Source organism: Mesoplodon densirostris, chromosome 4, assembly GCF_025265405.1.
Source record: "Mesoplodon densirostris isolate mMesDen1 chromosome 4, mMesDen1 primary haplotype, whole genome shotgun sequence".
Classification (NCBI taxonomy): domain Eukaryota; kingdom Metazoa; phylum Chordata; class Mammalia; order Artiodactyla; family Ziphiidae; genus Mesoplodon; species Mesoplodon densirostris.
This window is the reverse complement of record NC_082664.1, coordinates 183,996,158-184,009,002: the sequence shown is the minus strand read 5'-3', so window position 1 is coordinate 184,009,002 and position 12,845 is coordinate 183,996,158. Positions and strand designations below refer to the sequence as shown.

Genomic DNA, 12,845 nt, shown 5'->3' with positions numbered 1-12,845 from the left:
CAGCCTGTTTGAATGGACACCTTTTGCCTGCAGTCAAATATTTTCTTTTTTACCCCCATGATAACCATCAAAATCGGTTAAAACAAATTCTAAACTATTTTGTGTCTTTACCTTCTAATTTTTAAAAAGTCAATAAATTGTACATTTTTGATTTCTGGTTTATTTATTACTAGAATTCTATTAGAGCTATTTTGTAAAAGAAAATGTCTTCATTAATATTATTCAATCAGCATTATTAGAAATGTTCAGCTATTTATACTTTGATAACTAAAAAAAGGAAACCAAGCACTGTAAGTATCATACTTGAACATTCTGCAGTAAAATATAGTACGTGAATAAGACCTCGATTTAAATATAAGTTACATCGGATGGAAGTTAATGTTTATGCTACTAAGAAGCTAATTCCTAACTTACATACTTATGTTTCAATAGAAAGGGAACAAACAATATTTCAAGTAATCAAAGAAATTCATATTTCTTTTTAAAGGTTCGGTGCTATCATATGGCTTTATATATGCAACTGAACTGTAGAAATACGTTTTGGCAGGAAAGTCGTAGGGTAAATTCTATCGACACAAGAACTGCAAGCTACTAAGTGTCTGTCCGGAGAACTGCCCCTACGTGCTACTTGAGACATGAGATAGGCGTTTACTTGGACCCCAAACACGCACCCCGTGTCCTTCTGATAACAGTCTACACGTTGGTCACAGCAAGGAACACCTGTCAGCCTGCCGGGTCTGTTCCTCTGTCTGTATCACTAACATCAACCCGTCCTGTGAGAACCTAGCATCAGATGAAGGGCGAGGGCGGGAAGATAAACTTCTGTCATTAATCTCTTTGCTGGATAAAAAATGGGAGGAGCAGCAGGAAGAAAGAGGAGGACATGAGTTCCCACATCAAGCTTCTAAGATCTAGGAATGTTTTAGTTTTTGTGTTTTGTTTTTTTGCGGTACGCGGGCCTCTCACTGCTGTGGCCCTCCCATTGCGGAGCACAGGCTCCGGACGCGCAGGCTCAGCGGCCATGGCTCACGGGCCTAGCCGCTCCGCGGCATGTGGGATCTTCCCGGACCGGGGCATGAACCCGTGTCCCCTGCATCGGCAGGCGGACTCTCAACCACTGCGCCACCAGGGAAGCCCAGAATGTTTCAGTTTTAAGAGTTCATGTTTTAGTTTTTAGGAATGTGTAAGAGGCAAATTACTTCGTTTGAGGAGCCTGTTTTCTATATATGCATTAGATACGCCAAGATTCCTAAGGAGTGGAAATAACCAAGCACCAAGGATGAACACCACCCACACTCAGAGTTTTGCGTAAGGGCGCCAGTTTAAAAGCCTGAGGAGGTCGGTACTACCATGGCTTCTGATTTTTTAACCATGGAGCCTGGACCCAGAGTTCTAGCACAAATATAAAGGCAGAGATAACAGTACTGGGATGCTCAGTCCCTTCTGACCTCTGTGAGCACACTAGCTGAAGCCCTACAGCGCCAGAGCCATCTCCCATGAACTTTTCCTCCATGCAGACTTCAGTTATGATGATACGCTGTGAATCAAATAAAGAGTAAAACCCTACTAATACAAAAGCAATCAGTTTGTCAAAAAAGTTAACTGGCTAATGACCTTTAAGTCATTATTGTAAACTCAATGCTTAACCAATATCTTCCTAGGTTTAAAGAGCACTTGTGAAATTTAGTGCAGAAAATTTTTATCAACATGAGTATTTTTCATAAATTTATAAACACCAACATGAGAGAATTATTCTTCTTTTAGAAATTTTATATTAAATCAGAAATTTTCTTAAAACCTATTCCATGACTATTCAATGTAATTAAATAGATCGATTATAAAATATATACAGATTTTTTTCAATAAAATAAAATATAAAAATAAAGGATTTTATATCAACTTTCTGCTTTTCTTCATAGTATTATTCTATAATTTAGCAAAGGGCATGATAACGAATGTCCTATTCCAAAAATCTAAGTACTAAAGGTTGAAGTCCAGGAAGTGTTAAGATGGTCTTTACAAGATTTAGTTACATTAAAAAAAAAATCACTTTCAAATACAAAACAAAGTGCTCTTAAATGCTTTTAAAAATATTCAGATCCAGGGACTTCCTTGGCAGTCCAGTGGTTAAGACTCCGCGCTTCCAATCCAATGGGTGCGGGTTTCATCCCTGGTCAGGGAACTAAGATCCCCCCACATGCCGTGCAGTGAGGCCAAATGAATAAATTTAAAAATAAATAAATAATTAAATGTTCAGATCCAGTGCAATGATTTTTGTATAACTTTTGAGTTCAGGGGTTTATGAGACAACATTCAAAGAAATTTCAAATGGAATTTCAATTATTTGAGAATAAAGACAGTAGCCTTCTATTTAATTTTCACGGAAGTATATGGTCTCTCTGAACGAGGCTGTATTGACTACATGCTGTATTTACTTTGGATAATATTGATCAGATTTATTTTTTTATTTAAAAGTAAAGAACATCTACCTGTGAGAACAAACAATGTATCTCTCAGTGAATCAAAATCTAGGTTAAAAATAAAAGACAGAGAAACAAAAAAAGGAAGAAAGGGTGAAAGGACGACCACATTCCATAAAGACAAGTCCTGAAGCTCAAACACTAGAGTATTAACATATAAAAGAAATTATGTAAATTCATATTAGGGAAATGCAAATCAAAAGTACAATGAGTTATCACTTCACCCTGGTTAGAATGGACATCATCAGAAAAGCTACAAACAACAAATGCTGGAGAGGGTACGGAGATAAGGGAACCCTCTTGTACTGTTGGAGGGAACGCATATTGATACAGCCACTGTAGAGAACAGTATGGAGGTTCCTTAAAAAACTAAAAATAGAATTACTATATGACCCAGCAATCCCACTACTGGGCATATACCCTGAGAAAATCATAATTCAAAAAGACACATGCACCCCAATGTTCACTGCAGCACTATTTACAATAGCCAGGTCATGGAAGCAACCTACATGCCCATCAACAGACGAACGGATAAAGAAGATGCAGCACGTATATACAGTGGAATATTACTCAGCCATGAAAAGAAACAAAACTGGGTCATCTGTAGAGACGTGGATGGACCTAGAGACTGTCATACAGAGTGAAGTATGTCAGAAAGAGAAAAACAAATATCATGCATTAACGCATATACATGGAACCTAGGAAGATGGTACAGATGATCCGGTTTGCAGGGCAGAAATAGAGACACAGATGTAGAGAACAAACGTATGGACATCGGTGGTGGGGGGAAAGAGGGGTTCGGTGGTGGGGCAGTGGGATGAATTGGGAGATAGGGATTGACGTGTAGACACTGATGTGTATAAAATAGATCACTAGTAAGAACCTGCTGTATAAAAACATAAATAAAATTAAATTAAAAAAAAGAAATTATGTAAATCCAAAGACAAAACAGCCTCCATTACAATTAGTGTTCTACACACACACACACACACACACTCACACACATTTATCCTGAAACCAGTTTGGGGAGAGCTATTAAGAAGACAATCTCTCTACTTTGCACAGTTCTTTAAAACAAAAAAAATACATCAAAAATTTTAAGTAAGTGAAAATTCATAATTATAACCAATTACATATTTCTAAGTGGCCTAAAACTCAAGCAAACTAGAGTATGGATTCAGATTCGAGTAGAATCACATTTATTTCATTTTCAAGTTAGACACATTTTATCCCACATGCACCAAATGTATAAGAAATGTGCAGGCCCCCAAATTTAAAAAACCCTCGAAGAGCAAGTCAGGCAGAGGCCTCAGAGCTCCTTTCCACGGGATGAGCTGCCAGTGAAAATTCATCACACTTAAGAACAATGCAACATTCTGGTTAAACTTGAAGCTTTCGATGTCACGGGACATGTGGCATTCTATGATAAGTGTTTTTTCCTTCTGCCCAGACTTAACAGAGCAAGAACAAGCAGGCTTTTGAATCAGCGCTCGACCTGAAGCTTGCTTGTGAGATTTATACTCGACTGTAGTCTGGCTCCCTTATAACGTGATTCCTGGGCTCTAGGCTTCTACAAACTGACAGAAATAACAGGAGATGGGAAAAAAATGCAACGATACTAAAAACAGATGTTGGTGTGAAATTCCAGGACCATTTATTTGCTCATTTCACCTTTTAACGTACAATTTCTATGCTGAAAACAAAAGGGCTTTTTTTTTAACTCTTAAAATATCTAGAACCATGAAGCAGAGAAGATAAAGTAGGATGGGGACTTAGAAGAGGTGGGAGGTGAGAAGTAAAGAGAATCTGAGAGAAGCATAGGTTAAAAGAAAAAGCATTCTTTTCCAGTAATCCTACATCATTGTTTTTCTTATTCTTATTTTCTTTTAATCTAGTTCGGTAATAACTCTGAACAGACAGGTTGAAGGTCAGAGTTACTGTGATGTCAAAATAAGCAAGGAAGAAAGGAGAACAGGAACGACTGTTTTAGGCACAATTGCTTCTGTGCCCAAGAAAGTGACGGATTTTTTTCCTCCAATCTTTACCAAGAAATATCTTATCCAAACCTCCTAGCTTTAGAGAAATAAGAGTTGCATTTTGGGTTACATTATAAAATACCTAAACTCAGAATCAAAGAGAGTCGTAGTTATTAGTTTTTTCCTTAACGAGTGAGTCATGGGTTTATTATAAACAACCCCAAACACCCCTTTCTTCAAAAGATTCACTTTACTATCCCCACTATGAATTTCTTACGTGTTGGTTCTTGGGAAATGATGATCCAAATGCTATCACAGGTAATAGGATCTCTTATTCTACCACAAACACCTGCTGTAATAGCCAAAAGTAAACAGCAAGACTTAGTTACTCTGCATTCTGATTAACAAACTTACATGATTTCCTGTTGGAAACTTTCAGGGGCTGGACTAATATTTCTGGTCGTCTCAGAGCCAATCTCCTGGGGGAAAAGAAGGTCAATATGCCTATCAATTTTCAGTACAGATCCAAGATTAACATAACACCAAAACATTAAAAGCCTTAAGAAAAAAAATGGAACGTTGGAGGAAAAAATGAACACAATGCAATCTACTCAAATTAAGAAATAAATCCTCTACTTTCAAATTTTTATAAATTCTCCCCACTCTGAAATCACTCTTCTTTATTTTTCCATCTTTCACATCAATACAGTTTCAGATATTAATGTGCTATTTTCCATTTGTTTCATAACAAAAACTGAATACGACCTGAGACTGTCATATTATTTTTGGTCATTATTCATACTTCGTTAGACAAAACAGAAATCCAAACCTGAGGGATAAGGAATTCTAAGGCAAGGTTTTAGTGCTTATTTTATCACAACTATGCTGGAATGGTATTTTGCAGAGAACAAAAGGTCAGCTGAAGACAGGCCATGATTCCGTGCCAGGAACTCACCTTTCCTGGAAGTGCTTTGAGGGAATCAAGCCTGCTCTGGGATTGGCATCTCCTTCGTGCTTCGCCTGCCACCATGTTGCATCATCCTGGCTCATAATCTGAAGAATATCTCCCTTTTTGAAAGAAAGCCCAGCTTCCTTACATGGAATTGCTTTATCCTCATTAGGGTCATAGTCAAAGAGGGCTTTGATAAACATCTGGAAGAAAGTTCCGTTTCAGATGAATAAAGATAAAAAATAAATGTGAAGTGGCCAACATTCTTCGAACTCTGATTTATTTAAGAAACAGAATATTAAGATAAACTTGTTGTGACAAAGAGGATATTTAGTAAATGGAAAAACATTGGTTCCCACAAAAAAAGGGTTTCTGAGGAATGGTTACCTTGCCCTCCTTTGATGGTGTGTCCTCCTTGATGCTGGGTATAATCTTGAATGTGATTGCGCCCTGAGACTGAGCCTGATGTCAGAGGAAAGAAAGAGTTACAAGAAAACCTCTGGAGCCAAGGAGGAAGAAAGTCAAATAGGTAGAAAATGAAACGATGCTAAAAATTTACAAGCTTGGGGTTTCTACTCTTAGACAGAACAAACCGAGGAAACTATTTTTGTAGAAATTCCTGTAACGTGAGAAGGCACTAAAGTTTGTCAAATAAGTTAAAAAACATTAACCACTAAAACCACTTTTACCTCCTGTGCACTTTAAAAATGCCGATGAATGTATTACCATCCATGTTGAGTTACCTCAAAATAGAAAGACAGAATATGCACAGTGCCTTAAACAGGATTAAATGGCAAGAACAGACCATGTGAGAGGCTCAGACCACTGCACCCAAGGCTCGGCAGCCAGGTTTCAGGGACAAAATTCCTACAACTGCCAGTAATGGGGCTATAAATACATGATTCAATTAGTTGCGATGCTCATCAGAAAAATAATGGAAAACACTCATCTCTATTATATTCTGGTTAGTAAGCAAAGTACCAAATGTAGCAGATTAATTAAAAGATGAAAAGACTGTATTCTAATTTAATTAAAGCAAGCAACAATACCCAAAATTCTTTGCTGACTACCTCAGCCAAGGGTAGGTCTTCCTATCAGGGATCTGCTGTGTACCACAGGGAACTCTACTCAATATTTGGTAATAACCTACAATGGAAAAGAAGCTGAAAAAGAATATACATATGTATATACGTGTGTGTGTGTGTGTGTGTGTGTGTGTGTAACTGAATCACTTTGCTGTACAGCTGAAACTAACATGACATTGCAAAGTAACTGTACTTCAAAAAAATTTTTTTAAAGAGTAGGTCTGCCTTTAACACACTCTTACGTCATTCTTTCTCTCTTTTTAGCATTCATCATAACCATATCTATGTAATTATTTACACAATTATTTCTTAATGTCTGTTACCCTCACTAAATTGTAAGCTCTGTGAAAGCACTAAGTACATATTTAGGAGGACAGGCAGACAGGGAGGAAAGGCGGGAGGGGGAGGGGTGGTGGACCTCCCTGAGGCTCTACTATCAGTGTGTGCTGGTGACCAGAACTCCATTTTGTTAAAAAGGCCCTGACTGATATTGTTTGCCAATTTCCATGGTGTGAATACTCCCATCACAGCCAGTTTCAATTTATCAGCATGAAGTCACTGAAAGCCAGGATGGGAAAAGTTGCATTGAATCAGCTTTTATCAGCATATGGAAGCAGCTCCAATTCTGATATTTATACTATTAAACCCCCATTTTATGTGAGTCTCTTGGGGTTTAATAGTATAAATATCAGAATTTTATAAAGGAGTGGTTTCAAAATGGTAATATCACTGTTATTGCTTATCATAAAAGTAACTCACTAACCTTATTAAGAATTTATATACTACTAAATTGCGTAAGTAGAAAGAAAGCAAGTCTTCTCTATAATCCCTTCCCCTTCTTCTAGTTTGTGTGTGTGTGTTTTAATGCAGGTGTCCCCAACCCCCGGGCCATGGACCGGTAACAGTCCGTGGCCTGTTAGGAACCGGGTCACACAGCAGGAGGCGAGTGGCGGGTGAGCCGGCGAGGCTTCATCTGTACTTACAGCCGCTCCCCATCGCTTGCATTGCCACCTGAGCTCCGCCTTCTGTCAGATCAGCGGCGGCATTAGATGCTCATAGGAGCGCGAACCCTACTGTGAACCGCACACGCGAGGGACCTCGGCTGCGTGTTCCTTGTGAGACTCTAACGCCTGATGACCCGAGGTGGAGCTGAGGCAGCGACATTGGCGCTGGGGAGCGGCTGCGAATACAGGTCATCCTCAGCACCGAGGTCTGACTGCACAGAGACCGTCATAAGTCAACTGCTTGCAGACTCGTAACAAGACCCTATCGGAGGGTGGCAAGCGAAAACACGCTCAGGGCTCCCGCTGATTCTGCATTACGGAGAGCTGTGTAATTATTTCATTATATATCACAATGTAATAATCACAGAAGTAAAGTGCACAATAAGTGTAATGCGCTCGAATCGTCCCGAAACCTTCCCCCACCCCTGCGGTCCGTGGAAAAACTGTCTTCCACGAAACCGGTCCCTGGGGCCGGAAAGGCTGGGGACTGCTGTCTTAATGTATGTAAAGCCCTTAGAACAGTATCATTAAGGGTTCAATCCGTGTACGCAATTACTAGTATTACTATTATTACTAAGTCATATAGGTCTATCAGCCATTGTGAATGCTTCACAGTAATCCACCACGTGAATGAACGATAATCAATTCAACCTTCTTGATAGTTTCTAAATATTTTTAAAATATCTTGTTTATACACATTTGAAATTATTTCCTTTGCGTTAATTTGCAACAGTTGAATTTCTTGATTAAGGGGTATGCAAATTTAAAATGGATAGTTTCAGATAGCCATCTCAAAAGGTTCTATTAGTTTACTCTACCAAAAAAGCATATAAACATATCTATTTCCTTATAATCTGGCTAACTCTGGGCATTACCAAGCTTTTAAATAACTACCAATCCAATATTTTTCAGACATCATGTCTTCTTTTGTAATTCTCTGTACATACACTTCGCTGATTTTTCTGTAACCGTTTCTTTCTTAATGATTAAGAACTCTCTATATACATTAAAATATGAGCCTTCTATCATATAAATTGAAAATATTTTGCCTATGATCTCATTGGTCTTTTAAATTTTATGTACAGCATCTTTTACTGTAGAAAAAGTTTTCAATTCTAGTCATCAGTTATTTTTCTATTTGAATTTCACATCAAGGTTAAAAAAACCTTTCTCTACTTTTTATGACTTTTTAAAGAACTTACTTGATTTGAGGGGATTTATTTTTGTGTGAGTTATAAAATAAGGACCATTTTTTCTAACTGAATAATCAATTAATCCAATACCATTTATGAAATGATCTCACTGCTTTCACACTGATTTAAAATGCCATCTTAATCATACACTAAATTTTCATATATACTGAGGTCTATTTTGAGATACTAAACTCTTTATAGGTTAATAACATGTTTTCATATGTAACAGGGACAGTCTCCCTTTATTCTATCCTTACAAATGAACTTGAGAATTTATATTGCCAAGGCTTATAATAATTTCATTTTGTTTTAGATTTCATAAGACATCTAAGTTAGTTTCACTTTTTTATATGCCCGGAAAGCATAGCCCCTAGAGACAGAGATAAATGCATCCTCAACAACAGAGTAGGTGCCATGTATTAAGGACCTAATCTGAGATGGGCCCTGTCAAACTCTTGATCTACATTGGCTCATTTAACGCTCCAGACACTCCAGTGAGAGAGTTACCACTTCTTATTCTCATTCTGTAGATGAAAACAGGGAGGAAATAAGAAGATTAAGGTATTTTCCAAGGACATAAGGGGGATTAAGTAACAGCGCTGGGATCCAAACCCTGTATTATTAAATCCAAATCCTGTGTTCACAACCAGGTCTGAAATACACTGATTCAACCTCATTTTCACTGCAGTTTTTAAGTAAATTTTCAGCTTACCAAGATCTGAATGATTTCCTCAGGGCTTTTATCCTCGACAGGTATCCCATTCACTTCCCTGAGTTCATCGCCAACGTGAATAAGACCTGAAAAATCGCAAATTCAGAAAGTAAGCAGTGTTACGTACAAAAGAAACCGTGGTTTGCAGTGCACCCATCCTGAAAGCACCGTGTGGTGCCCTCAGTGCATGCAAGGGCACGCATCTCAGGCCTCTGAGGTTTCAGAGGCTGAGGCTCCAGCCTCGCCAAGGCCATAACATCACAACGCTGCCCAAGGAACAGCAGAGGCGTCTCAGTCTTTTTCTAGAGATGCACATGACTTTCATCTTAAAGATAATTTTTTTTTTTTTTTTTTTTTTTTCGGTATGCGGGCCTCTCACTGTTGTGGCCTCCCCCGTTGCGGAGCACAGGCTCCGGACGCGCAGGCTCCGGACGCGCAGGCTCAGCGGCCATGGCTCACGGGCCAAGCCGCTCCGCGGCACATGGGATCCTCCCAGACCGGGGCACGAACCCGTATCCCCTGCATCGGCAGGCGGACTCTCAACCACTTGCGCCACCAGGGAGGCCCTTAAAGATAATTTTTTAAAAGGCTGCATGCTTTCAGTAGTACTTTTCAAATCAGAAACATTGAAATAAGTCTTAACATAACCTTGGAAGCCCATGTAAGCTAAGACCGTAAAGTATTCTAGAATGAAATTTATCATTTATTTAAATAGGTTCCCACATTTTAACAGAGTACAATATCTTATTACTGTTTTGCTGTATTGTATCAAAAGACAGTTATCCTCTTAGTTACATCCTGGACATGTGACACATAAAATCCACACGACCTGTCCACACCCGCCCAACATTTAAACTCTCACCACTTCTGTCTGCAGCTCCTCCTCTCATGATTCTGGCCACAGCGATGGCGCCGGTGTGTTCATCTTTCTTAATGGTAGCTCCCTTTTAAGGAAAAAAAATAGTATTTGTGGGTAAATGTGTGTACTGGGTGGTAGGAAAGAGGGCAGAAATAAGGACATTCATCTGGAAAAAGTAAAAACGCTACAAAAAGTAAAGGAAGGAGGAACAGACGTCGTGCCATTTGCTCACAGATACTTATCACTAGACACACAACTTTCTACCACACAGATCGTCTAAGGTTTTCAGCACAAAGATTTTTGAAATCTTTAATCTCTTCAGTACTATGCAAAGTGTACAAATATCTTCCTTCCATTATAATACCTCGTATCTGACTACTATTTGTTTTTACCCTTTTACAGAGTTTCCTCATTTCACTTTATCTTTACAATACCCTATGAGAAGGTAGACTAAACAGAGAAGGTGAAGTGAATAGAAAAAAGATTATATAAACTAGAAAACTAAAACCCAGATCACCTGACCTTTAGTTCAGTGATCCTTCTGTTACACTATTACATTACAGTAAAGGAACTCAGCAATGATAATAAAGAAAGTGGCGGGGGGGGGAAGACCTGTTACTCCAAGGTTTTTATGTACTAGGACTGCACCTAGGTACAAACAGAACTAACATTTTGGCATGAGATTAGGAAATGATTTCAAAAAGAACCCAGAAATTCTTTACTTATGGATGTTCAGAAGCAAATTAACTGCATGCTCTTTGTCAGAACATCAGGTACACACGGCTCCTCCGAATGCCTTTTCATGACTTTGCTTCCGAGAAACTGGCAGTGGTTTAGACGAGCCATCCACATCACACCACGCGCTGAAGAGGTGCACGTTAGGTGGAGGTGGAGCGCACCCCCAAGAAGGTGGAATTCTTCTCGTGTTTGCCAATAAACACATGTGCAGCATTGCCAAACAGATATGGAAACAAAATTAGGAATCCATTTGTAGTAAGTGCTTTCTATATGACGTTTTATTTTGTATATGACAGCTATCAAATACGTATCTAATAATAGCAAAAAAATTAAATAATTAAGTGTTAGGATGATTTTGTGGCATTTTTCCCACCTACGCATGCATTCAAGGCTGGAGACTTGAATGAGTATCTCTCCGTGGTCATAAACCGTAGACTCTCCAATTACTGGTATCTTCTGCTTTTAAACAGATAACTTGTAGCCAAGATGACTGGAAATGTAATATCCTTAATATAACTAATTAGTGTAATTAGATCAACTTTCACTTTCTTTAACAATGTGTCTCAAACTCTCCCACCAAAGTATGTCTAATGTCATAAGCGTCTAGTTATCTAATTTAAGATTACTTATCTATATTTTATAGATGGGAAATTGAATGCCAAATGGTTATAATTTGCCTGAGATCAGACAACTAGTATGCAGTAAAGTCAGAACCTGTCTAAGGCAAACTGATGAGAACTGCTTTCTTAACCACTGCTTTTGCAGATGCAGAGCATCAATTCTCCCCTCTTGGTGTGTGCCTGCTGTATCCCCACGTCAAGTGGTGAAATGGTTCTGTGGCACCTAAGGCTGTGAGAAGACTTGCAGCTAACCTTCTGGAACTCTTCTGGCTCTGTGGGAAGTCAGCCACCATGTAAGAAATCACATGTACAGCCATGCTGTGAGGAGGCCCAAGCCAGCCAGGTGGAGATGCCACTTGTTAAAAGAGATGCCCGACCAGCCCCCAGCTTTCCAGCCACCCAGCCCAGGCACCAGTCCTGGGGATGAAGTAACCCTCAGGTGACTCCAGTCTCAGCCCCTGTCTAACTACACAGGAGGGACTCTAAGGAAAAACTGTCCAACTGAGCCTGTCAACCTCCAAAACTGTGAGAGATATTATTGTTTTAGCTACAAACGTTGGGTGGTGGTTTGTAACACAAAATTAGGTAACTGCAACAAATCTCTTGCTACACTACGGATTACAGTTTTTCAGTATGGAAACATCCAGTCTGCTGTGCTCAATGAAGTTGATAAATGTTTACTGAGAACCTACAATGTGCCAGCTTCTGGTCTAAGGGTTTCTGACACATTGCCGAAAAAAAAGAAACCCAAATGCTTCTTCCCCCTCATGGAGCTTACATTCTCACAGGGGAGACAGACAACAGACAGAGGATGAAACAATTAGATCTGTCCTACAGTATGTTAGAAGGTGGTAAACACTCTGGCGACCTGGCAGGGGTAGGGCAGGAAGAGGGAGCAGGAGTGCCAGGGCAGGGAGAGGGAAGACGGTATGTAAAGACGCCGCTCTCAACGAGAAGGCTGGAAGGAGATGAAGGAGTTACCCAAAGGGAAAGAACAGTGCAAAGAGCCACAGGGCAAAGTGGAACGATCAGAGAAGCACACAGAAGCCACTGCGTCCGGGGCAACGTGAAAGGGGAGAAGCAGCAGCCGGTGGGTCAGAAGGGGCAGGGAGTCGGGCCGTGCAGCGCTCTGTAGGCCCCTGGGAGGACTCTGGACTGCGCTGCGGAACAAACAGGGAGAACCTGCACAGAGCCAGTGACATGATCCGGAAGGACCCCTCCACCTGCCG

The 12,845-nt window shown here is 39.7% G+C and overlaps 1 protein-coding gene across 2 annotated transcripts in view; it reads right to left on the bottom strand.

Moving 5' to 3' along the window:
• The window catches only part of MPP7 (MAGUK p55 scaffold protein 7), a 267,458-nt gene that overhangs the window by 77,839 nt on the left and 176,774 nt on the right, over positions 1–12,845 (bottom strand). For both annotated transcript variants that reach the window (XM_060095513.1, XM_060095514.1), the window contains 5 exons: positions 10,262–10,343; positions 9,400–9,485; positions 5,793–5,867; positions 5,412–5,608; positions 4,871–4,935 (listed from right to left, as the gene is read on the bottom strand). In XM_060095513.1, coding sequence (XP_059951496.1) covers positions 4,871–4,935; positions 5,412–5,608; positions 5,793–5,867; positions 9,400–9,485; positions 10,262–10,343 — 505 coding nt within the window. The remainder of the gene's footprint in view (positions 1–4,870; positions 4,936–5,411; positions 5,609–5,792; positions 5,868–9,399; positions 9,486–10,261; positions 10,344–12,845) is intronic.